General features: G+C 48.4%; 1 protein-coding gene across 1 annotated transcript in view; it reads left to right on the top strand.

Annotated features, from left to right (window-relative positions):
• Positions 1 to 770: 770 nt before the first annotated feature.
• Positions 771 to 27,924, top strand: part of TGM2 (transglutaminase 2) — a 108,672-nt gene continuing 81,518 nt past the window's right edge. Inside the window, exon 1 of the mRNA XM_075347543.1 lies at positions 771 to 834. Coding sequence (XP_075203658.1) covers positions 825 to 834 — 10 coding nt within the window. The 5' untranslated portion in view covers positions 771 to 824. The remainder of the gene's footprint in view (positions 835 to 27,924) is intronic.

A 27,924-nucleotide genomic window follows, 5' to 3' on the forward strand; every position in this document is an offset into this window, starting at 1 on the left:
GCACGATGGCTCGTCTCGTGTGACGCCCGCATAAGTCTGATAGCAACGACAAGATGCATCTCTTTACGGGGACCCTAACTACTATCGAAATGCATTCACAGCTGAAGTATTTTAGACATGATATGAAATTCCTAAACTAGCCATAGTAATTAATCCGATGATATAATATGCAATTATAAAAAAAGAAGTCCAGTAACTTACATTTTATACCGTACTACATCCTTTCTTCAAGCCATAAAGAATGTCAAAAAGAACAAGCAATTTACCAGTTAATATATGTGAAGAGGAAAATGCAAAAAAATAACGTTAGTGGGCGAGTTAATAGATAATATACGTGAAAACTGCATTTGTAGCGACCCATTTACCCAAAAGTAAAAAATAGAAATCTTCAAGGCTTGACTATATAAACCTGACAGCGCTGGTGACACATATTTTGGCTTACAGCCCTATTACAAAGCAGCATTGTATAGGGGCAATCACTGTCAAGGCATTCTTCCTCTCTTGATGCCAGCTTAGATGTACATGCCAATGTATCACAGAACTTCCTGTGGAAATAAAGAACTTTATAAGTTATACAAACAGTTATCGTTTATACAGATATTCACGCTGCTGCATTTGGTTTTAGTTTACATAGCCGTGCTCCTCGGCGCTGGATGGGTTAATGGCTATCCCCCCTCCTTAGCACTTTGTCACCCACAGCTTGGGCTGTGAGTAAAGTTCTCCCTTTGAGTCCCACCCCAGGGGTGTGTGCAGAAGCCTCAGTATAAAGACTCCTAGCTATACATAGGGTGTACTCAGTACTGGAGGGAGGTCAGCGCAGGACCATGGCAGAAGGTACTGTGTATGTGGGGATATGCTTTATACAGGGCATGGCAGCCTTACCGTGTGCAGACAGTATTGGAGCAGAGGTGCTCATGTACAGAGAGGTGGATAGAGCTAAGGTTGTCATTTAGCATAAAGTATTTCTGTTTGTTAACCTCCAAGAGATGTTAAATCGTATAAATGTATCTGTGTAGTGTGAACATGACATGCTATGGGTTATATTAACAAAGTCACACTATTTATATCACTTAGAAACTCAGGAGTGTTCTTCTGTAGAGATAACTTTCGTCTAATTTTTTTATCCCATGGAGTTAGATACAAAAGCTTCAAATTAGTAACCAAAAAAATGTATATTTTAAAACAAATGCATTCCCATATCAAACCACAGGATATTCCATCAATATCTGATAGGGGCAGGATCCCTCACCCCTTACGGTCCCATAGGGACAGGATCCCTCACCCCGTACCGTCCTATAGGGGCAGGATCCCTCACCCCTTACGGTCCCATAGGGACAGGATCCCTTACCCCTTACGGTCCCATAGGGACAGGATCCCTCACCCCGTACCGTCCTATAGGGGCAGGATCCCTCACCCCTTACGGTTCTATAGGGGCAGGATCTCTCACCCCTTACGGTCCCATAGGGGCAGGATCCCTCACCCCTTACGGTCTCTTAATAGTTGGTCACTTCTTTTTTAGAAGTCCATTAGTGTTTATGGATTTTATAAAATGATCCCAATACCAAGAGATCCTCATTCTTACAAGAAGCAGGATCGCTATGAACCATTGATGTACTATACTGTGTTCATACATTGCGTTTTGATACAATTTTAGTGCAGTTTTGTCACAAAACTGCAAGCCAATCCTTATGGCAGCAAAATCAATGAGAAACCTGAAGTTTTGTGCGCACTTTTTTTTGCTTGCAGATTTGGTGCTGAAAATAATCTGCAGCATGTCCAATTTTTTTCAACTGTTTTGCCTGTGTTTTTCACCATTGAAAGCCACGAAAAAAAAACACGTGTAAAAAAAAAAAAAGTGGCAAAAATGCGTCAAAAAAGTGCGTTTTTGCTGTGCATTTCTTTTGCCAAGAAATGCAGAAATTTCTGCAACCAAATACTCAACGTGAGCACATGACATAAAGGAGTTTGTATAGTGCAAACAAATTCCTAGGACATTTTTTATATCTTTAATTTATTTTATTTTTATTCTTTTAAATACTAATTAGGTTTTTGTCTGTTTTTGCTCATGACTTTCCTATTTACGGTATGTTGGACACTCTACAGACAACATAACCATGATGATTTACACAAGGTTTTGAAAGAATATGAAGAAAACCTTGTTTTACCACCACTATGTATTATTTTGAATGAGTTCGTAGCATAAAAAAAATCTATGTATTTTACTGTTACACAACTCCATCAGGAGATATATATATATATATATATATATATATATATATAGAGAGAGAGATATAGATATAGATAGATAGATAGATATACATACATACATACACATACACAGTACAGACCAAAAGTTTGGACACACCTTCTCATTCAAAGAGTTTTCTTTATTGTCATGACTCTGAAAATTGTAGATTCACATTGAAGGCATCAAAACTATGAATTAACACATGTGGAATGAAATACTTGAAATACTTGACAAAAAAGTGAAACAACTGAAAATATGTCTTATATTCTAGGTTCTTCAAAGTAGCCACCTTTTTCTTTGCTTTGATTACTGCTTTGCACACTCTTGGCATTGTCTTGATGAGCTTCAAGAGGTAGTCACCGGAAATGGTCTTCCAACAGTCTTGAAGGAGTTCCCAGAGATGCTTAGCACTTGTTGGCCCTTTTGCCTTCACTTTGCTGTCCAGCTCACCCCAAACCATCTCAATTGGGTTCAGGTCTGGTGACTGTGGAGGCCGGGTCATCTGGCGTAGCACCCCATGACTTTTCTTCTTAGTCAAATAGCCCTTACACAGCCTGGAGGTGTGTTTGGGGTCATTGTCCTGTTGAAAAATAAATGATGGTCCAACTAAACGTAAACCGGATGGAATAGCATTGTGTTGCAAGATGCTGTGGTAGCCCTGCTGGTTCAGTATGCCTTCAATTTTAAATAAATCCCCAACAGTGTCGCCAGCAAAGCACCCCCACACCATCACACCTCCTCCTCCATGCTTCACGGTGGGAACCAGGCATGTAGAGTCCATCCGTTCACCTTTTCTGCGTCGCACAAAAACACGGTGGTTGGTTCCAAAGATCTCAAATTTGGACTCATCAGACCAAAGCACAGATTTCCACTGGTCTAATGTCCATTCCTTGTGTTCTTTAGCCCAAACAAGTCTCTTCTGCTTGTTTCCTTGCTTGTTTCCTGTCCTTAGCAGTGGTTTCCTAGCAGCTATTTTACCATGAAGAACTGCTGCACAAAGTCTCCTCTTAACAGTTGTTCTAGAGATGTGTCTGCTGCTAGAACTCTGTGTGGCATTGACCTGGTCTCTAATCTGAGCTGCTGTTAACCTGCGATTTCTGAGGCTGGTGACTCGGATAAACTTATCCTCTGCAGCAGAGGTGACTCTTGGTCTTCCCCTCCTGGAGCGGTCATCATATGAGCCAGTTTCTTTGTAGTGTTTGATGTTTTTTGCCACTGCACTTGGGGACACTTTCAAAATGTTCCCAATTTTTCGGACTGAATGACCTTCATTTCTTAAAGTACTGATGGCCACTCGCTTTTCTTCACTTAGCTGCGTTTTTCTTGCCATAATACAAATTCTAACAGTCTATTCAGTAGGACTATTAGGGTATGTGCGCACGTTGCTTTTTACCTGCTTTTTACCTGCTTTTTTGCTGCTTTTTCTTCTGCGCTGTTTAATGCCAAAATTGATGTGTTCTTCTATTCAAGCAAAGTCTATGGGAATTTGGGTTTCTTGTTCACACTATGTTGTTCAAAATGCTGCCTTTTTGTGGCCGAACTTTGGTCAAAAACTCAGCTTTGCAGTGCAAAACCCAAATGGCAAAAACAATTGACATGTTGCTTCTTTGAAAAGCTGAGTTTTTGACCAAAGTTCTGCCACAAAAAGGCAGCATTTTGAACAACATAGTGTGAACAAGAAACCCAAATTCCCATAGACTTTGCTTGAATAGAAGAACACATCAATTTTGGCATTAAACAGCGCAGAAGAAAAAGCAGCAAAAAAGCAGGTAAAAAGCAACGTGCGCACATACCCTTAGTTGTGTATCCACCAGACTTCTGCACAACACAACTGATGGTCCCAACTCCATTTATAAAGCAAGAAATCCCACTTATTAAACCTGACAGGGCACACCTGTGAAGTGAAAACCATTTCCAGTGACTACCTCTTGAAGCTCATCAAGACAATGCCAGGAGTGTGCAAAGCAAAAAATTGGGAAAACTTTGAAAGTGTCCCCAAGTGCAGTGGCAAAAAACATCAAACACTACAAAGAAACTGGCTCACATGAGGACCGCCCCAGGAAAGGAAGACCAAGAGTCACCTCTGCTGCGGAGGATAAGTTTATCCGAGTCACCAGCCTCAGAAATCGCAGGTTAACAGCAGCTCGGATTAGAGACCAGGTCAATGCCACACAGAGTTGTAGCAGCAGACACATCTCTAGAACAACTGTTAAGAAGAGACTTTGTGCAGCAGGCCTTCATGGTAAAATAGCTGCTAGGAAACCACTGCTAAGGACAGGCAACAAGCAGAAGACACTTGTTTGGGCTAAAGAACACAAGGAATGGACATTAGACCAGTGGAAATCTGTGCTTTGGTCTGATGAGTCCAAATTTGAGATCTTTGGATCCAACCACCGTGTCTTTGTGCGATGCAGAAAGGTGAAAGAATGGACTCTACATGCCTGGTTCCCACCGTGAAGCATGGAGGAGGAGGTGTGATGTGTGGGGGTGCTTTGCTGGTGACACTGTTGGGGATTTATTCAAAATTGAAGGCATACTGAACCAGCATGGCTACCACAGCATCTTGCAGCGGCATGCTATTCCATCCGGTTTGCGTTTAGTTGGGCCATCATTTTATTTTTCAACAGGACAATGACCCCAAACACACCTCCAGGCTGTGTAAGGGCTATTTGACTAAGAAGGAGAGTGATGGGGTGCTACACCAGATGACCTGGCCTCCACAGTCACCAGACCTGAACTTAATCGAGATGGTTTGGGGTGAGCTGGACCGCAGAGTGAAGGCAAAAGGGCCAACAAGTGCTAAGCATCTCTGGGAACTCATTCAAGACTGTTGGAAGACCATTTCCGGTGACTACCTCTTGAAGCTCATCAAGAGAATGCCAAGAGTGTGCAAAGAAGTAATCAAAGCAAAAGGTGGCTACTTTGAAGAACCTAGAATATAAGACATATTTTCAGTTGTTTCACACTTTTTTGTTAAGTATTTCATTCCACATGTGTTAATTCATTGTTTTGATGCCTCCAATGTTAATCTACAATCCTCAGAGTCCTGAAAATAAAGAAAACTCTTTGAATAAGATGGTGTGTCCAAACTTTTGGGCTGTACTATATATATATATATATATATATATATATATATATATATATACCACTTTTTTTGTAGCACTGTGTTTTACAAATCCCATAATACCTAGCTTCTTGTATGATTCTATGATTCTGCATGGCTTGTGTGTGCTATTTTTGTTTTTACCCTGCCAGCAAGAAGTATATAGCTTTATTAGCTTTTCCATAATAACAATGACAGATCTGGGGAATGCAGCTACAGATTTGCCCTAGGGAACAAAACACATGTGCATAAAAGCTTCTTTGATGTTCCCTTTAAAATAAATATGAGAAACTCCTTGCATTAAAATTCCTTTCAGCAAACACAATAACAACAGTGGCCATAGTGGAAAACCTCTCAACCATCTCAACACCACAGAAGAACGTGACACTAGATAGGACCCAGTCCAAAGAAATGACAGAGGACATAGTGCTACGCCAAATAGGCCGGATCTGGAATCCTGAGTCACCATACATGATGAGAGTGGTGAAAACTAGAACAACTGAAATTCTCATTATTGTGTGTCCTATGGAATATAACTCTATGAATGGAAGCTTATGGCAAAGCAAATGAACGTGTAGAATATTATACTATGTTCCCCTTAATTTGAAGGCCTAGTTCTCAAGCGGGTTTTACACGAGACGACTGATCGTGCGATGCATCGTCGGGGTCACGGTTTTTGTGACGCACATCCGTCATCGTACATGACGGCGTCTCGTGTAACACCTAGCGACGCAGTATCGCTCACAAATCGTGAGTCGTGTACTCGTCGCTAGGTTTCTTAAAATTGTTTAATTAAAATGGCGGCGGTTGTTCATCGTTTCCGTTGCATCACATGTTGCTCCGTGTGACACCATGGGAACGATGAACAGCAGCTTTACCTGCCTCACGCGGCACCCGACGGCTTAATGGAAGGAAGGAGGTGGGCGGGATGTTTACATCCCGCTCATCTCCGCCCCTCCGCGTCTATTGGCCGGCTGCCGTGTGACGTCGCTGTGACGCCGAACGTGCCTCCCACTCCAGGAAGTGGACGTTCGTCGCCCACAGCGAGGTCGTCCGGAAGGTAAGTACGTGTGACGGGGGTTAAACGAGTTTGTGAGCCACGGGCAACCAATTGCCCGTGACGCAAAAACGACGGGGTCGGGTACGATCGCTCGTGCAATCGCACGATAGATCGTACCGTGTAAAGCAGGCTTCACTCTGTCCCTCTCTGTGACATGATGTATTTTGCTCTTTGGTGTATATGCATACAGTAAGATTACTTTTTTTTGTAATGTATAATTGAAAAATGGTTGCCGAACAAACCTGAAAAGTGTTCAACATGTTAAAGTATTTCCCTCTGTGACTTGGAAGTTTTATCATAGGTACAACCTAGAGTTTAAAGATTGTTTCCTTTCATGTGCAAGTGGCCAACCTTGTATCCAATGACCGTTTTTGTCACTTTGGTGATCCGTGAACAATCCTTTAATATCCATTCCCCTACACCCCTAATCCAATCTGAATTGTTGGCAGTCAGACGTATTACTACTCATGTATGGGCTTTACCATGGAGCAGCATGTTAGGTTAGGTCATGGGTTGAACTCAATGGACTTAAGTCTTTGAAAGTATCAAAGTTTCTTTGGTGCTCAGCAGCCAAGTGAAGTTTCAGGTAGTGATCACTGTGGATGATAGAGAGGAAAATGGACAATGCAGGTAAATGGGAGACCAAAGACAGGTTGAAAAAAGAATTTTGGAAAGGATGGAGTAGGACTAGATTACAGGGAAGATACAAGGAGCCGCCACTGAGTTTCTTAAGGCCCTGTCACACACAGAGATAAATCTTTGGCAGATCTGTGGTTGCAGTGAAATCATGGACATATTGTTCCATTTGTACACAGCCACAAACCTGGCACTGATTGTCCACAATTTCACTGCAACCACAGATCTGCCGCAGATTTATCTCTGTGTATGACAGGGCCTTTAGAATCGATGGGTTAACTACCAGTCTGTCACTGGTGGCCTTTTTTTGTTATATTAGTTGAATACTTTGCTACTGGTAAATACTGTATATGCCCACTGTATCGCAATATTTGAGAATTCTGTTGGTTCTACTCTTTTGGAATATATTATAGCTGTATTATATTTATGTTTTGTTTGTTTTTCCCAAGCTAGTTTCCCATTGTTTTAAGACACATGACAACTAAACATTAATTTGACCAAGAGCCTCAAAAGACTCACATGCTCCTTAGAGTAACCATATGATGTCCCAAGTCTTTGTGTGTTATACGTCAACTCAAAAAGGATGCCATGTGCAGTCTTAAAAGTGGCCCCCCACTTAGTAGCTCCCAAGTGCACTCTGGTTTTCATCCTTTCACTCCTATAAAGTGATCTTGGCTTTTCTGAAGATGCCACTGGGTTGCCACCATGGACTAGGTGCTAGCAATGGAAGGAGTGGTCCGGGGCTTTGACATTGATAACCTAACCTATCCAACTTATCAGTGGATAATATCATATTCATGACGCATGCCACCCAGCGCACTATTTACTCTCCCTTCAGTGGAGTCACAAGTAGAATATGCTAGGTGTCACGGGTGCCCAGGGAACACAGGATAACCTATGCTGGCCCTAAGGCTTGGGTCCCTGTGCTCACCCTCACACCTGTATGTACCCTTGAAGGTAGGGAGGTCCCGACCTAACACTGACTCCCGTCCTAGGCCGGATGTAATTCCCCTCACCCACCTGCACACGAGGGGTGAGCCGGGACTGTAAACACAAACCCACACAACCATACACGGACAGGGGAAAACGACAACTCATACACACAACAACTACACTCAAAGGAGCCACTAAAAGTTCACAAAGGGAAGCCTAAAAGGGGGAAGAAAACAGACTACTGGGTTACTTACATCCATACCGTACAACTAGTACACCACAAACTGCTGCAGCCAACACCTATGCTGCAGCCCAAAATGCAAAACAAAGAGGGTTTCTCCAGCTCCTTTCACCTCCTGGCCAAGTTTCCAAATGAATTAAATTAAGCAGCACACTCTGCTGTTAGCAGAGGGTATATATAGGACCTAGGAGTGGTCCAAACCGGAAACATCTGACCAGGAGTCAGGACCTGCTGAAAGGTAAACTGACATTAACCCTATCCTCCTCAAAGGAAAGGTTATCCATTTAATCAGCAGAGCTTCACAAGGTAAAGTGAGACTGAGCCAGAACATGTCACTAAACTCTATAACAGAGAGACGACCATAACACTAAGTGACAGATCCCTATCCAGCGTTCACCACACTGCCTCCCATGCTGTCAGTAACACCCACAGGAACACAGTGGTGACTAATGACAGTGGACATGGCTGCTGTGGGAGTGTGGACAGGTAAGCATGCTACATCTGGTAGGTTATCACTCACAGTACAAGGCCATTTCTCTTTGCCTACACTCATTTCTGCATAGTTTAGTTAGCAAGACCATAAATTGCAGTGGTCTGTGTTTGATTAACTGGATTGGATGTTTGTGTGAGTGATAAATGTAGTATGAGTGTTTGTTCCAAGGCGCAAGCATTTCATGAGTAAAAATAATGACATTGTGAAACCTCACCACTCAGTCATTGAATTATTCAGTGTGACTGGGGCAATATGGAGGAACAGAGGACAATGAATAGATATAGTATAATAATAAAACTGGTCAAAAAACTCAATGTAAAACCTAAAGATGGCCATACACGTGAAATCTGTCAGCCCACAGTAGTTTGTAGCAATTCCATCCAACGGCTGACTGAATGTGCATGTTTTTCCAATATGGAGGACAAAATGACTCTATACAGGACTCTGTTGTCAAAGGTTTGGGCATGGCTAAAATCCAAAATCTACTGTCAAGTGACATTTAGGAGACCTCCATACAGCTGGAGATAGCCAAGCGCAGTACGCCAGCAGTTGAATAGACTATGACCGTTGCATAGATAAATTTAATTGACCCCTGAAACATGGCATTCACGGGATCAGTGGGGTCCTAGTAGGCAGTACCCCAATGATATGCAAGTTATACCTTCCCTCTGGGTAGATGATAATTTATATCTTGGCACAAATGTTATAGTTGCTGCAACCCTCTCTCTGACAACTGCTAATGGCGTCATAGCTTCCATAGTGGTTGTCCCTCAGTTTTTGGTGGCGTTTTTTAGGTGAATGACATCTACCTGCATGATTAGACAGATTTCACAGTAGGAAAACAGCTATATGACAACTTCTATGTGAACTGAAATGGCAGTTGTATCGGTTGTCAGTAATTTTATTAGAAGATGCAGTTTGGCATCTGTAGTACACATTTAATATTACTACCAACCGGCAAAGTCTGATATATTTTGGAACTCATGGAATAGATTCCAAATGTCAAAGACGACCGATGTGACATTTGTCAAGCATATCTACAATAAATAATGACAATGCCAGAAATAACTCCGTTACATGAAATGCTGTTAAATCTCATGCCCCTGCGTCTAAGGTTTTGAGATGTCTGGATTAGCAGAACATTGAAATATTAGACATAATTACACCCAAATTACCAAGAAAGTCACATAATTATACTGAGTGATGCAGCTGCACCATACGGACTAAATGGGAACAGTATGTGCTGTAAATTCAGAGTCGGTGACTATAAAGCCAAAGTTTGACTGCAGGATTTATATGTTAATGCTTTACTACAGCACAGAGGAGTAACATGAGCCTCCAGGCCGGGCACCCACCTGTTATATGTCATTTATAATACTGGTGGCTTATATGTGGCAGAAGGTTGGGATCCTTTCAGAGACGAGGGGGAACAAGTTTTTTTTGCACCCAATCATAGTATCATAGTTTTTAAGGTTGAAGGGAGACTCTAAGGCGGGCTTTGCACGTTGCGACATTGCACGTGCGATGTCGGTGGGGTCAAATCGAAAGTGACGCACATCCGGCGTCGCAGTCGATATCGCAACGTGCAAATCCTTTTTGATACGATGAACGAGCGCAAAAGCGTCGTTATCGTATCATCGCTGCAGCCTCCGACATTTCCATAATGCCGGTGCTGCGACAGGTGCGATGTTGTTCCTCGCTCCTGCGGCAGCACACATCGCTGTGTATGAAGCCGCAGGAGCGAGGAACCTTCACCTTACCTGCCGCCGGCTGCAATGAGAAGGACGGAGGTGGGCGGGATGTTTACATCCTGCTCATCTCCGCCCCTCCGCTTCAATTGGCCGCCTGCCGTGTGACGTCACTGTGACGCCGCACGACCCGCCCCCTAAGGAAGGAGGCGGGTCGCCGGCCAGAGGGACGTCGCACGGCAGGTATGTGCGTGTAAAGCTGCCGTAGCGATAATAATCGCTACGGCAACTTTCACTATATATCGAACATGTGACGGGGGCGGGACTATCGCTGCAGCATCGGTAACACATTGTTAACGATGTCGCAGCGTGCAAAGCCCGCCTAAGTCCATCTAGTTCAACCCGTAGCCTAACATGTTGATCCAGAGGAAGGCAAAAAAAACCCAATGTGGCAAACAAGTTCCAATGGGGAAAAAATTTCCTTCCTGACTCCACATCCGGCAATCAGACTAGTTCCCTGGATCAATACCCTGTCATAAAATCTAATATACATAACTGGTAATATTAAATTTTTCAAGAAAGGCGTCCAGGCTCTGCTTAAATGTTAGTAGTGAATCACTCATTACAACATCATGCGGCAGAGAGTTCCATAGTCTCACTGCTCGTACAGTAAAGAATCCTCGTCTGTGATTATGATTAAACCTTCTTTCCTCAAGACGTAGCGGATGCCCCCGTGTTCCAGTCGCAGGCCTAGGTGTAAAAAGATCTTTGGAAAGGTCTCTGTACTGTCCCCTCATATATTTATACATTGTGATTAGATCCCCCCCTAAGCCTTCGTTTTTCCAGACTAAATAACCCCAAGTTTAATAACCTGTCTTGGTATTGCAGCCCACCCATTCCTCTAATAATCTTGGTGGCTCTTCTCTGCACCCTCTCCAGTTCAGCTATGTCCTTCTTATATATCGGTGACCAGAATTGTACACAGTATTCTAAGTGCGGTCGCACTAGTGACTTGTACAGAGGTAGAAGTATATTTTTTTCATGAACACTGATGTGAAGCCCCGCATGTGCAGTGTCGGTGCATTACCTTCAGGGACTCCACTTGGATGGAACAGTCTGGTCACAGGTAGGAGATCTTCTTTTAGGATTGTCGTGACGCCACTCTCAGAATTGCGGTCAGTGGGGACCGCCACTGCAGATTGAGGGACGCCTGGGGCTGATGGTGGGTGCAGTCAGTTGTAATAGCCTCCTGAGAGTGAGGCAAGCCCCAGGGCCCTGTGTAGATGTGTAGAACCACAAGGCGCAGAATAACTCCACACAAGCAGAATGTCTTTCAGGGGTTTTACTCACTGTTGATGGCAGGGTGAGTAACCCGGGCGTAGCTGGGATGAACCAGGCTGGAACCAGGTATCCTTCAGGCTGACTGATGAGGGTGACTACCGACTCGCCTTCCTTAGCCCTTTGCGTTTTGGGGTAACCCCGACTTTTAGTCCCTATGGGGGTCACCCAGGGAAGTTGCTGAAGCCTCTCTCCCCTTCGTTTTGTCCGTTTGCTTGTAGCCTGGACCAGGACACTCCGGCTGCTTGCCTCCTGTGAACTATGGGCCCTAACTGTGGCGACGTGGCTGCGGACGTTGTAGTGTGATCTTGGGGGTGTGAAGTGCCCCCTCAAGCAGGTTTGGCAAGGAAAGGTGCCTGGTAACTCCCTAGCAGTCTCCTTACTTCCCACTCCGTTGCTCTCTCTTTAGCTGAAGATGGATTTCGGGTAGCACTACTAGGTGACCGTTCTCCCCCGTCGGTAGCCACTGCGCGGACGCTGTCAGACTGCAACAGCCCCAGGGGTCTGCTCCTGACGTCTGCTCCCCCTGAACTGCACACTGAACCGGCTCACTGCTCCTCCTCTCCTGTTCTTGCCTACGCCACCTAGCAACCAGGCTCTCCACCACACCCCTTGAGTGGACATGGAGGCTTTTTACCCCCTCCACTATTCCAGTGGAGGTGAAGGCTTTGCCCCCTCCTGGGATCCCCAGGGGTCCTCTCAAAGGTACATGTGTGAGACCTGATCACTATGCGCCTGTGTAGTCACACCTCGGTCAGCCTTCTGGATTACCTGTTTGTACTGTCCCCAGCATGGGTGCAGTACTCAGTGGTGCCTGACCAGGTCAGGGGCGCCACACTTATACCTCTTTTAATACATCCCATTATTTTATTAGCCCTGGCAGCAGCTGCCTGACACTGTCCACTAAAGTGAAGTTTACCATCCACCCATACACCCAAGTCTTTTTCTGTGTCTGTTTTACCCAGTGTTCTACAATTAAGTACATAATTATAAATGTTATTTCCTCTACCCAAGTGCATGACCTTACATTTATCTACATTAAACTTCAATTGCCACTTCTCAGCCCAATCCTCCAATTTACATAAATCTCCCTGTGATTTACCCAATATACCCCTGTTGTAGGTTCATTAGCTGTGGTCATATGTGGAGGCATTGTGACGTGGTGCAGAAAGAGCAGGCGATGTCTGTATAATACTAGCTCTGGCCTTCCTGCCGAAGGATGAGATATTGGAAAACTATTTTACCGTAACACTAACTAATCCCACACTCTGTGTCCAAGTCTGTATGGAATATGGGTGTGTACTATAGAGTAAGTGAGCTGCTGCCGCCACACCAAAGGCTCTCTCCTCACACATACCATGTGTATTTAAAGCTAGCAGTCCATAAACCTGGATTATAATTTTCGAAGGGGATAATAAATGTGGTATCGATTGCTTTAACCCTTGATAATATTATATAGAAGTAGTCACTATTGAGGAGCGAGCACTACCACGCTTGGGTGCTCGGTACTCGAAATGAGAAGGTCGGACGGGCTTGACTTGAGTACCAAGTACAATAGAAGTCAAAGGGAAACTCAAGCATTTTTACAGAAGATCTTCCAGAAAAATGCTTGAGTTTTCCATTGACTTCCATTATACTCGTTACTTGAGTCAAGCCCATCCAAGTGTTTTTCTTGTTTGTTATGAGTATTGATCACCTGAGCATGGTAGTGTGACGCCCTGGACAAGCCAGGTAGTGACAGATAGAGCCCCGCATAACACCAGTCCCCTCACTAGTTAACACCAGCAAACCACATAAAACCCTAGTCACCTCCCTCAGTGCTGGATGGACACACCAGAGGGCAGAGCCAGGCGGTTGGCACGCCCACCGAGGAGTTCAGAGAGCCTGAGGCAGGAAAACAGTTCAGTTAAAAAGGAGTTCAAAAAGTAGTTCAGTTTAGAGTGGAGTGGAGGAAGTCAGGTCTGTAGGTCAGGCCTGTGACAGACTGACAGGTACCAGGGTTGGAGCCCGGGCACCTTTGGCTAGGAGGCATACGGAGGCCTCTGTCTGCAGGAGCCAGGAAGATGGCTTGGTGGAACTGTGGTTGACCGGGACATGGTAGTGGCCCGCCGGTACCGACCCGGGGAACCGACTCGAAAACCGGAGCACAAGAGGGGGTACTCAGACCCTAAAACGAGGTCTAGAAACTACTGGACTGAGTTAATTAACTGATTGCGGTGTGGACTTTAGGTCCTTTCCCACCCAAAGTCCCTCATAGAAGACAACATCCCAACGAGGGGGATAGAAAGCCACCGCCAAGGCTCAGAGATCCCACGGGCTAGCGTCTGCAGGCAAACGGGCTCTTCCAACATCTACAAGCCGGGGAGCGGACTCCTGACGCTGCAAGCGCAGGTAGTCCAACAACTCAAACAGGTGCAGGAGAAAGGCAGAGACCACCAACCAGGTGGGGGAACTCGACGGCAGCGGGCACCGACCACCATCATCTTGGTTTACCAGAGACTCGAGTGTTTCATTCTAATAGTGAGTACACCAGTGCCCTCCGGCCGCCCATCTCCCTGCACCGCCAAAACACCCCCAACGGGTCCCGGGGCCACCATTCCTGCCCATGGAGGGGTTAACAACTTGCTGCATACCATCTCCCCCGGGTGCCCCGTAACTGCAGCAGTGGTGTCCACCTTCACCACAACCCCTGGGTGGCGTCACGAACTTAAAACACGGCTCCAGCCGTACACCTACGTCCCCAAACCGCCAACCCCTTTTTGGTCGGAGTGACCGCAGGACCCCCCCCCCCCCCCCGGCTCCGGAGACCCTCGAGCCACCCACTGAAGGTCCGGACCCGAGCGGCTCGGTTGCAGCCGAGCACGGGGCAGCACAGTAGTGCTAGCTCTTCACTACTCATTTTGAGTACCGAGCTTGGTAGTTCTCGCTCATCACTAGTAGTCCCCTCAATGTCAGCCTGTAGAACTGGCATTATCCCTGTATATTGGTTACTCGTGCAACCAGACCGGCAAGTAGATATGTATAAACTCACATTGCTTAGTGATCACTGTTGTTCCTGGAGGACTGTAGAATACACTCTCAGGCATATATGGCGCATTTCTTCCCCTATTGATTTAGGGTACTTTCACACTTGCGTTATTTTCCTTCCGTTACAATCCGCCCTTTTGGGAAACAGCGGAATCCGTTAACGGATTCCGCTGTTTCCCATAGACTTGTATGGGTGACGGATTGTACCAAAAGGAGCTGCGTTGCTTCCGCTGGGCGACGCTCCGTTGCTTCCGCCCAGCGGGAGAAACGCAGCATGTAACGTTATTTTGAGCAGCGGAATCCTCTGGATTTCACTGCGCATGCTCTTTTTTTTTTTTTTTTTTTTTTTTTTTTTAAATCAAACTTTATTTTGGCTCGCGGTGGCCGAACGTTCAGCTGAGCGCCCGGCCGTCGGCAAGCGACAGCGCTCAGCTGAATGACCGGCCACCAGCATGCCCGGCCGCCGGCAAGTCACAGCGATCAGCTGATCACCCGGCGGCCGGCATGCCCGGGCGCCGGCAAGTGACAGCGATCAGCTGATCACCCGGCGGCCGGCTGCAGGGAGCGATCAGCTGATCACCCGGCGGCCGGGAGCGATCAGCTGATCACCCGGCGGCCGGCTGCAGGGAGCGATCAGCTGATCACCCGGCGGCCGGCTGCAGGGAGCGATCAGCTGATCACCCGGCGGCCGGCTGCAGGGAGCGATCAGCTGATCACCCGGCGGCCGGCTGCAGGGAGCGATCAGCTGATCACCCGGCGGCCGGCTGCAGGGAGCGATCAGCTGATCACCCGGCGGCCGGCTGCAGGGAGCGATCAGCTGATCACCCGGCGGCCGGCTGCAGGGAGCGATCAGCTGATCACCCGGCGGCCGGCTGCAGGGAGCGATCAGCTGATCACCCGGCGGCCGGCTGCAGGGAGCGATCAGCTGATCACCCGGCGGCCGGCTGCAGGGAGCGATCAGCTGATCACCCGGCGGCCGGGAGCGATCAGCTGATCACCCGGCGGCCGGCTGCCGGGAGCGATCAGCTGATCACCCGGCGGCCGGGAGCGATCAGCTGATCACCCGGCGGCCGGCTACTGGGAGCAATCAGCTGATCACCCAGCGGCCGGCTGCAGGGAACGATCAGCTGATCGTTCACTATAGTCTGCCGCTGGTAAAACCGGGAAAAAAAAAAAAAAAAATCAAAACGAATTGCGTTGTTTTGCAGCATCCGTTGCATCCGTTGTGTCACTATATGCAACACATCCGTTGCATCCGTTACACAACGCAATGCAACGGATACCGTTCAACGCAAGTGTGAAAGTAGCCTTACATAGTAGAAATCCCATGTGAAAAGTAAATTACATGTGTGGTTGTTCCATCAGTACCTGAATGCGATTTCCTATATATTGTAGTACAGCTCCTTTAAAACTGTACCTAATCAGCCGTTTCTGGAGGGGCAGTAATGTTCAGGGGTTAATTAAAATTTACAGGGCCCCATATGAAGGTAAGGGATTGGCCCCTATTTTTGACTAGTTTATATAATAGTTAAACTGTAGTGTAGTTAAAAAAATACAAACCAGGATGACTGTTTTCATTTAAGCAGTTTGTTTCCTCTTGCTCCCACCAAAGAGTTTTTTTTTCATCTAAGTTGTCAATTCTTCATGTCCATACTATACTACATATACTACATGGTCTAACGCATACCGACTCCTCCACCCATTTCCTTATTTATAATTGCTATTGCTATCCCTATTATGATTGCTGGACTTGCATAGGGTGTCACCTTTGTCGCAACTCAGCTCTTCAATTTCAGGATTCTTAATTTTGACTGTTTATATACAGTCTGTATATATATATATATATATATATATATATATATATATATATATATATATATATATATATATATATATATATACACACCTTCTCATTTAAAGAGTTTTCTTTACTTTCATGACAAATTGTAGATTCACATTGAAGGCATCAAAACTATGAATTAAAACATGTGGAATGAAATACTTAACAAAAAAGTGTGAAACAACTGAAACTATGTTGTCACGCTCCCCGGGTCCTCGGCTCCCCTTCCCGGGTCCCCTGCCCCGCTCCCCGGCTCACCTGCCACGCTCCCCGCGTCCCAGTCCCTTGTGCCCGTCCTTCCTGGGCTTCCTGGCCGCCGATCCCGGCGCCCGACGGCCTCCCAGGCCCTGCTCGGCTCCCCTGCGTCCTCCTCTCAGCCTCCTTCCCTGGCTTCTGGCACCCGGGCCGCGCGCACGCGCATTAGGGCGCGCGCGCGGTCACTGACCCTTTCTTAAAGGGCCAGCGCCCATTAACAGGAAATGAGGTTAGACAGGTACGGGGTATAAAGGGGGTTCTTGTCCAAGGGGGCGGGGCCTGATCTTCGTGTTCCCTGAGCTAGGAGTCAGGTCTCCTGGTGTTACTGTGCTCGTACTCACCTATCTCTCTTTGTAGAGCCGTGCCTGCTTCGCCACCCAGTCTGCCGTATCCTGAAACCCGAACGCTGTCCATCTGCCATCCTGACAGTCCGCACCACCTCGGATCCCTGCGGTGACCCGTCTTCTTGCTCCCAAGGTTCCGGACCCCGCCTGACATCATCTCGGCTTCCGAACCTGAGCTGCGTCACCCGGACTACCACCCGTAACTCCGTAGTCCCAGGGACTTCTCCGCTATACCTGTGTGCAAGGACTGCTCTGCTGTTTCTAGTGCTCCAGCTGCCGGACTCTTTGCTACCATCTAGGAGTTCGGTCCAGTGGATCCACCTCCTGGGCCTGCCCATACACCTGGCCCTGACAGTAAGATCAGGCCATGGATCCCGCTGCAGCACTATTGGCCCTGCAAGAGGAACTCCAACGCCAGCGTGAAGTCCAGACCCGCATGCTGCAATTTATGACCTCCGTGGACACTCGCCTGTACACATTACAAGCATCAATGACGCCTGCAGCACCCAGGTCTCCCACTAGGCAATCCACGGCTCCCGCACCAGTGGCAGCCGCGTCGGATGCTTCCCGACTCCGTTTGGCGTCACCTCCTCGTTATGCTGGAGATCCCAAGACCTGCAGGGTCCCTTCACTTCACGCAGCTGCCCCATCTGTTCGCCTCCGACCAAGCCAAGGTCGCCTTTATAATGTCTCACCTGGAGGGCGAGGCACTGGCGTGGATGAACCCCTTGTGGGAGAAGGAGGACCCCATGACCAAGGATCTTCAAGAGTTCCTGCAGGCCTTTCGCAGTACCTTTGACGAGCCGGGACGCGCCTCTGCGTCTGCTTCATCACTTCTCCGCCTACGTCAAGGAACACTGACGGTGGGCCAATACGCCATCCGTTTCCGCACTTTGGCTTCTGAACTCGGGTGGAATAATGAGGCCCTGACAGCCGCCTTCTGGGAAGGACTGTCAAGTCGCATCAAAGATGAGTTGGCGGGTCGTGACATGCCCTCCACCCTAGATGCCCTGATTGCCCTAGCCACGCGAGTGGACATTCGTTTTCAGGAGCGCTCCAAAGAGCTGGTTCGTGAGCGACGTGCGGTACGGCACTCCTCTCCGCCACAGAAGTCCTCTGTGCCACAGTCATCTACAGCTGGGATTCCTGTCCACGAACCCATGCAGGTTGATCGAGTACGACAGTCTGACCAACGTCGAGCAGAGCGGCTCGCCAAGGGCCTCTGCTTTTACTGCGGAGGGGACACACATCTCCTACGCTCCTGTCCGGAAAGGCCGGGAAACTCCAAAGCCTAGGGTTGGTAGGAGAGGCCACCCTAGGTGCTGGGACTCTCTCCGACCCAGTTATGTGGACGGTACAAGTATCAACAGGAGAGACGCGCTTCACGGCTGAGGCATACCTCGACTCCGGAGCAGCAGGCAATTTTATCCAGCAGGCCACGGTGGACAAATACCAGCTGCCTGTTACTCTACTCGAGAAGCCCCTACTGATTGCCTCGGTGGATGGGAGACCCCTCTCTGATACCATCTCCTGGATCACGAAGCCGGTGGAACTGCGTATCGGTGCTCTGCACACCGAGAACATCGCTCTCTACGTCCTTCCACACATGTCCCACCAAGTCCTGCTGGGACTTCCTTGGTTGCGAACACACGAACCCTCAGTCAACTGGGGTACTGGCGAAATCACCCGTTGGGGCTCTGCCTGTCATGAGAGATGTCTAAAGTCTATACAACCAGTCCGACGACCTCCGGTTCCTGAGAACCTACCGGGTCTGCCCTCGGCCTATTGGTCCTTCACGGACGTTTTTGACAAGAAGGAGTCTGAGGTACTTCCGCCACACCGTCCCTACGATTGCGCCATCGACCTGCTCCCAGGAACAACACCACCTCGAGGACGGATATATCCGTTGTCTCCAGCCGAAACCAGGGCCATGTCCACCTACATCATGGAAAGCCTGGCAAAGGGATTCATCCGGAGATCCTCCTCTCCTGCGGGAGCAGGCTTCTTCTTCGTTAAGAAGAAAGAGGGTGACCTTCGCCCATGCATTGACTACCGGGGCTTGAATCAGATTACTATAAAAAACAAGTACCCCCTACCGCTCATCCCCGAACTGTTCGATCGGCTCAGAGGAGCCCGTGTGTTCACCAAACTGGATCTTCGGGGTGCCTACAACCTAGTTCGTATCCGCTCTGGGGACGAATGGAAGACCGCGTTTAATACTCGCGATGGGCACTATGAATACTGTGTGATGCCCTTCGGTCTGTGTAACGCTCCTGCCGTATTCCAAGAACTGGTGAATGACATTTTCCGGGACCTCCTCTACGTATGTGTAGTAGTTTATCTGGATGACATTCTTGTTTTCTCTCCGGACCTCCAGACCCACAGAGAGAACGTAAAGCTGGTTCTACAAAGACTGAGAGAGAATCGTCTCTACGCCAAATATGAGAAGTGCGTCTTTGAGCAGTCTTCTCTTCCTTTCCTGGGATACATCATCTCGGGGACTGGGCTGCAGATGGATCCCAAGAAGGTCTCCGCCATTCTCAACTGGCCTCCCCCTTCTGGACTGAAGGCAATCCAACGGTTCCTGGGATTTGCCAACTACTACCGCCAGTTTATTCCTCACTTCTCCGCCCTGACTGCTCCTCTCTCCGCTCTGACCAAAAAGGAGGCTAATCCAAAGGACTGGTCACCTGCGGCCGACGCCGCATTTTGCTCCCTGAAGCGAGCATTCGCCTCCTCTCCTGTACTCCACCGACCAGAGTTAAACCGCCAGTTCACCTTAGAGGTGGATGCTTCCTCCTCAGGAGCCGGAGCAGTGCTCATGCAAAAATCCTCCTCCGGGAAGATGGTGACTTGCGGTTTCTTCTCTAAAGGCTTCTCAGCACCTGAACGTAATTACACCATCGGTGACCGAGAGCTATTAGCGGTCAAACTGGCTCTGGAGGAGTGGCGCTACCTCCTGGAAGGAGCAGTGTACCCCGTGATTATCTACACGGACCACAAGAACCTGGAATACCTGCGGTCCGCTCAGCGACTGAACCCACGGCAAGCCAGGTGGTCCTTATTCTTTGCCAGGTTTGACTTCCAGCTTCATTTCCGACCCGCGGACAAGAATATACGCGCTGATGCCTTGTCTAGGTCTCTCATGCCCCTGGAGCAGGAGGAAGAGACTATCCAACCTATCATCTCTCCTAACAAGATTGTTCCGGTGGCTCCTGTCACTCTGGCCCAGATACCACCCGGGAAGACCTATGTCTCTGAGACCGACAGGGAAAAAGTGTTACACTGGGGTCATGCCTCGAAAACAGCCGGCCATGCAGGCCAGAAGAGAACATGGGGTGCGATTGTACGCCATTACTGGTGGCCATCCCTTCGCACGGACATTGCCGCCTTTGTCTCTGCCTGCCCCTCTTGTGCCAGGAACAAGACGCCCAAACACCTGCCCTATGGCCGTCTTCTGCCTCTGCCGATACCCTCAGTTCCATGGCAACACATAGCGATGGACTTTATTACGGACTTGCCAGTATCCTCCGGACACACAGTCATATGGGTCGTGGTGGATCGGTTCTCCAAAATGGCTCACTTCGTCCCTATGCCCGGACTGCCCTCTGCTCAGGAACTCGCGGAAGCCTATATACAACACATCTTTCGCTTACATGGCTTTCCTTCCCACATCGTGTCCGACAGAGGAACTCAGTTCACCTCCCGCTTCTGGAGGGCTCTCTGCAAACATCTGGGAGTGACTCTGGACTTTTCCTCCGCTTACCATCCTCAGTCTAATGGCCAAGTGGAGAGGGTCAATCAAATCTTGACATCCTTCTTACGTCACTATGTCAACGCCCATCACGACGACTGGTCCACGCTTCTGCCTTGGGCTGAGTTCTCCCATAACCACCACGTCAGTGAGTCGTCCTCCAAATCTCCCTTCCATGTCGTTTACAGACTACAGCCTTCCGTCCCGTTGCCTATATCCCCTTCTTCGGATGTCCCTGCTGCTGATACTGTAGCCCGTGACTTCGCTACCATTTGGGACTCTGTCAAGGCGTCCCTTGGGCGCGCTTCCCAGCGGATGAAGAAACACGCTGACAAAAGGCGTCTAGACCCTCCGTGTTTCTCTCCTGGTGACCTGGTCTGGCTTGCTTCCCAGTACATCCGACTGAAGATTCCTTCCTACAAGCTGGGTCCTCGCTACATCGGGCCGTTTAAGGTCCTCAGCAAGATCAATGAGGTCTCCTACAAACTGAAGCTTCCGGCCACGATGAGAATACCCAACTCCTTCCACGTCTCTCTCCTCAAGCCGGTGTTCCTTGGTCCCTTCTCCGCTGCTGCCAGCCCGGCTCCTCCTCCTATTGCTGAGGACGACATCTACGCGGTAAGAGATATCGTGGCCATGAAGACTGTTCGTGGCCGGCAGTTCTTCCTGGTGGACTGGGAGGGGTATGGTCCTGAGGATAGATCCTGGGAACCCAGGGAGAATGTGGGCACTCCTCTGATCCGTGCCTTCATGTCTCGGTTGCGGGGAGGGGGGCGTGGGGGGGGGGGTACTGTCACGCTCCCCGGGTCCTCGGCTCCCCTTCCCGGGTCCCCTGCCCCGCTCCCCGGCTCACCTGCCACGCTCCCCGCGTCCCAGTCCCTTGTGCCCGTCCTTCCTGGGCTTCCTGGCCGCCGATCCCGGCGCCCGACGGCCTCCCAGGCCCTGCTCGGCTCCCCTGCGTCCTCCTCTCAGCCTCCTTCCCTGGCTTCTGGCACCCGGGCCGCGCGCACGCGCATTAGGGCGCGCGCGCGGTCACTGACCCTTTCTTAAAGGGCCAGCGCCCATTAACAGGAAATGAGGTTAGACAGGTACGGGGTATAAAGGGGGTTCTTGTCCAAGGGGGCGGGGCCTGATCTTCGTGTTCCCTGAGCTAGGAGTCAGGTCTCCTGGTGTTACTGTGCTCGTACTCACCTATCTCTCTTTGTAGAGCCGTGCCTGCTTCGCCACCCAGTCTGCCGTATCCTGAAACCCGAACGCTGTCCATCTGCCATCCTGACAGTCCGCACCACCTCGGATCCCTGCGGTGACCCGTCTTCTTGCTCCCAAGGTTCCGGACCCCGCCTGACATCATCTCGGCTTCCGAACCTGAGCTGCGTCACCCGGACTACCACCCGTAACTCCGTAGTCCCAGGGACTTCTCCGCTATACCTGTGTGCAAGGACTGCTCTGCTGTTTCTAGTGCTCCAGCTGCCGGACTCTTTGCTACCATCTAGGAGTTCGGTCCAGTGGATCCACCTCCTGGGCCTGCCCGTACACCTGGCCCTGACATATGTCTTATATTCTAGGTTCTTCAAAGTAGCCACCTTTTGCTTTGATTACTGCTTTGCACACTCTTGGCATTCTCTTAATGAGGTTCAAGACGAGGTCACTGTAAATGGTCTTCCAACAGTCTTGAAGGAGTTCCCAGAGATGCCTAGCACTTGTTGGCCCTTTTGCCTTCAGTCTACGGTCCAGCTCACCCCAAGCCATCTTGATTGGGTTCAGGTCAGGTGACTGTGGAGGCCAGGTCATCTGGCATAACATCCCATCACTCTCCTTCTTAGTCAAATAGGCCTCACACAGCCTGGAGGTGTGTTTGGGGTCATTGTCCTGTTGAAAAATAAATGATGGTCCAACTAAACGCAAACCGGATGGAATAGCATGCCGCTGCAAGATGCTGTGGTAGCCATGCTGGTTCAGTATGCCTTCAATTTTGAATAAATCCCCAACAGTGCCACCAGCAAAGCACCCCCACACCATCACACCTCCTCCATGCTTCACGGTGGGAACCAGGCATGTAGAGTCCATCCGTTCACCTTTTCTGCGTCGCACAAAGACACTGTGGTTGGATCCAAAGATCTCAAATTTGGACTCATCAGACCAAACAACAGATTTCCACTGGTCTAATGTCCATTCCTTGTGTTCGTTAGCCCAAACAAGTCTCTTCTGCTTATCGCCTGTCCTTAGCAGTGGTTTCCTAGCAGCTATTTTACCATGAAGGCCTGCTGCACAAAGTCTCCTCTTAACAGTTGTTCTAGAGATGTGTCTGCTGCTAGAACTCTGTCTAGCAAAGACCTGGTGTCTAATCTAAGCTGCTGTTAACCTGCGATTTCTGAGACTGGTGACTCGGATAAACTTATCCTCTGCACCAGAGGTGACTCCTGGTCTTCCTTTCCTGGGGCGGTCCTCATGTGAGCCAGTTTCTTTGTAGCGTTTGATGGTTTTTGCCACTGCACTTGGGGACACTTTTTCAAAGTTTTCCCAATTTTCCGGACTGACCTCAATGTCTTAAAGTAATGATGGTCACTCGTTTTTCTTCACTTAGCTGCTTTTTTCATGCCATTATACAAATTTTAACAGTCTATTCAGTAGGATTATCAGCTGTGTATCCACCAGACTTCTGCACAAAACAACTGATGGTCCCAACCCCATTTTATAAGGCAAGAAATCCTACTTATTAAACCTGACAGGGCACACCTGTGAAGTGAAAACCATTTCCGGTGACTACCTCTTGAAGCTCATCAAGAGAATGCCAAGAGTGTGCAAAGCAGTAATCAAAGCAAAAGGTGGCTACTTTGAAGAACCTAGAATATAAGACATATTTTCAGTTGTTTCACAATGTTTTGTTAAGTATTTCATTCCACATGTGTTAATTCATAGTTTTGATGCCTTCAATGTGAATCTACAATTTTCAGAGTCATGAAAATAAAGAAAACTCTTTGCATGAGAAGGTGTGTCCAAACTTTTGGTCTGTACTGTATGTGTGTATGTGTATATATATTTTTATATATATATATATATATATATATATATATATATATATATATATATATATATATACTAGAAGGTGGCCCAATTCTACGCATCGGGTATTCTAGAATTTACGTATTGTGTAGTTCATGTATGATTTTTGTTATATATATATATATATATATATATATATAATATATATATATATATATATATATATATATATATATATATATATATAGATGTTGTTGTGTGTAGTTACCAAGTGTTTGTGTAGGGGCTGTACATGTTCTGGGTGTGACGGGGGGTGAGAGCGGTGTTGTATGTGTGTTGCGTGTGTTGCGTTGTTTGTGGAGCGCTGTGTGTCTGTAGCGTTGTGTGTGTTGCGCGGTTTGTGTGTGTGTGGTGTGTTTTGGGGGAGGTATGTTTTGTGCAATGTGTGTGTTGTGCGGTATGTGCGTATATTTGTGTGTGCAGCATTGTCTGTGTGTGTCTGTGTAGAGCAGTTGTTTGTGGTTCCCAGTGTGTGTGTGTGTGGTGTGTTGTGCAGTGCGCGCGTGTGTGTGTGTGTTGGGGGGAGGTGTGCACTTCCCATCGTGCTCCATCCCCCATGCAGCGCACTCCCCATCGTGCTCCATCCCCCATGCAGCGCACTCCCCATCGTGCTCCATCCCCTATGCTGTGCACCCCCCATCGTGCTCCATCTCCCATGCTGCGCACTCCCAAACGTGCTCCATCCGCCATGCTGCGCACTCCCAAACGTGCTCCATCCGCCATGCTGCGCACTCCCAAACGTGCTCCATCCGCCATGCTGCGCACTCCCAAACGTGCTCCATCCGCCATTCTGCGCACTCCCAAACGTGCTCCATCCGCCATGCTGTGCACTCCCAAACGTGGTCCATCCGCCATGCTGCACACTCCCAAACGTGCTCCATGCGACATGCTGCACACTCCCAAATGTGCTCCATCCCCCATGCTGCGCACTCCCAAACGTGTTCCATCCGCCATGCTGCGCACTCCCAAACGTGCTCCATCCGCCATGCTGCACCAGCATCAGCCTCTCTACCCGCAGCATCAGCCTCTCTGCCCGCAGCATCAGCCTCTCTCCTCCCAGCATCAGCCTCTCTACCCGCAGCATCAGCCTCTCTGTCCCCAGCATCAGCCTCTCTGTCCCCAGCATCAGCCTCTCTGTCCCCAGCATCAGCCTCTCTCATCCCAGCATCAGCCTCTCTCATCCCAGCATCAGCCTCTCTCATCTCAGCATCAGCCTCACTCCTCCCAGCCTACCCCAGCCTCAGCCTCCCCCAGCATCAGCCTCTCTTCTCTCAGCCTCCCCATCCCAGCCTTCCCCAGGATCAGCCTCTCTCCTCCCAGCCTCCTCCAGCACGCCGTGCTCCTCTGCCGACACTCACAGATCCGATCGCATACACTCACACACACCCACACACACCCGATCGCATACACTCACACACACCCGATCGCATACACTCACACACACCCGATCGCATACACTCACACACACCCGATCGCATACACTCACACACACCCGATCGCATACACTCACGCACACACACATTGACGATATTGCACATACGCGCTCATACTCACAACATCCGGAGATGCCACATGCTTCTGGCCATGTGATCCTCCGGCAGGTCCTGGAAGCTCACAGCACAATATCGCCGCCGAGAAGCAAGCGATATCCCAGGATGTTATGGGTATGTGGATGCGATGTGATGTGTGTGTGAGAGTGAGTGTGATCTGATGTGTGTGTGTGTGTGTGTGTATATGTATGTGTGTGTGCTATGTGTGTGCGTGTGTGTATTTTCCGCCGCTGCAGGACCTTGATGCGCTGGTAACTATGCTACCATGGTTACCAGCGTATCTCGTCCCCCGCTCGCACGGGAGCCCACACCAGCATACGCCGGCCAGCCCCAGCAATGCGAGGGTAGGTGTCGGCTGGTTTGGCGGCGTACGCTGATGTGGGCTCCCAGGGGTACAGTACTCACCTGGTAGTCGTGGCTCCGTGACCGTGTCGGTTCGGGGAATGCGGGGGGGGGGCCAGAGCTAGCGTGCATTGCGTGAGGGGGGCGGGGCGTGGCCGAGTTGCCAATGCCTGCAGGGTGCCGGGGCGAGAGGCCAATCTGTGGGGGGGGCGGAGACTGGGCGAGCGGCCGGCCAATCCGTGTGGGGGCGCAGCCTGGGCGAGCGGCCAATCCGTGCGGGGGGGCGGGGCCATGGCGAGCCCAGCGGCCAATCAGCTTTGTGTCACCGTAAGGACACAATTTTGGAGCAAGACAGACAGACCTGCAGACAGACAGAATAAGGCAATTATATATATATATATATATATATATATATATATATATATTACAGTCATAAGAAAAAGTTTGGACACCCCTATTAATGTTAACCTTTTTTCTTTATAACAATTTGGGTTTTTGCAACAGCTATTTCAGTTTCATATATCTAATAACTGATGGACTGAGTAATATTTCTGGATTGAAATGAGGTTTATTGTACTAACAGAAAATGTGCAATCCACATTTAAACAAAATTTAACCGGTGCAAAAGTATGGGCACCTCAACATAAAAGTGACATTAATATTTTGTAGATCCTCCTTTTTCAAAAATAACAGCCTCTAGTCGCTTCCTGTAGCTTTTAATGAGTTCCTGGATCCTGGATGAAGGTATATTTGACCATTCCTGTCAACACAACAATTCCAGTTCAGTTAAGTTTGATGGTCGCCGAGCATGGACAGCACGCTTCACATCATCCCACAGATGTTCAATGATATTCAGGTCTGGAGACTGGGATGGCCATATCAGAACATTGTAATTGTTCCTCTACATGAATGCCTGAGTAGATTTGGAGCGGTGTTTTGGATCATTGTCTTGCTGAAATATCCATCCCCTGCGTAACTTCAACTTCGTCACTGATTCTTGCACATTATTGTCAAGAATCTGCTGATGCTGAGTTGAATCCATGCGACCCTCAACTTTAACAAGATTCCCGGTGCCGGCATTGGCCACACAGCCCCAAAGCATGATGAAACCTCCACGAAATTTTACTGTGGGTAGCAAGTGCTTTTCTTGGAATGCCGTGTTTTTTTGCCTCCATGCATAACACCTTTTTGTATGACCAAACAATTCAATCTTTTTTCATCAGTCCACAGGACCTTCTTCCAAAATGTAACCTGCTGGTCCAAATGTGCTTTTGCATACCTCAGGCGACTCTGTTTGTGGTGAGCTTGCAGAAATGGCTTCTTTTGCATCACTCTCCAATACAGCTTCTCCTTGTGCAACGTGCGCTGTATTGTTGACCGATGCACATTGACACCATCTGCCGCAAGATGAAGCTGCAGGTCTTTGGAGGTGGTCTGTGGATTGTCCTTGACTGTTCTCACCATTCTTCTTCTCTGCCTTTCTGATATTTTTCTTGGCCTGCCACTTCTGGGCTTAACAAGAACTGTACCTGTGTTCTTCCATTTCCTTACTATGTTCCTCACAGTGGAAACTGACAGTTTAAATCTCTGAGACCACTTTTTGTATCCTTCCCCTGAACAACTATGTTGAATAATCTTTGTTTTCAGATCATTCTAGAGTTGTTTTGAGGAGCCCATGATTCCACTCTTCATAGGAGATTCAAATAGGAGAACAACTTGCAAGTGGCCACCTTAAATACCTTTTCTCATGATTGGATACACCTGCCTATGAAGTTCAAAGCTCAATGAGGTTACAAAACCAATTTAGTGCTTTAGTAAGTCAGTAAAAAGTAGTTAGGAGTGTTCAAATCAAGAAATTGATAAGGGTGCCCATACTTTTGCACCGGTCAAATTTTGTTTAAATGCGGATTGCACATTTTCTGTTAGTACAATAAACCTCATTTCAATCCAGAAATATTACTCAGTCCATCAGTTATTAGATATATGAAACTGAAATAGCTGTTGCAAAA

Source organism: Anomaloglossus baeobatrachus, chromosome 5 (genome assembly GCF_048569485.1).
Source record: "Anomaloglossus baeobatrachus isolate aAnoBae1 chromosome 5, aAnoBae1.hap1, whole genome shotgun sequence".
Taxonomy (NCBI): domain Eukaryota; kingdom Metazoa; phylum Chordata; class Amphibia; order Anura; family Aromobatidae; genus Anomaloglossus; species Anomaloglossus baeobatrachus.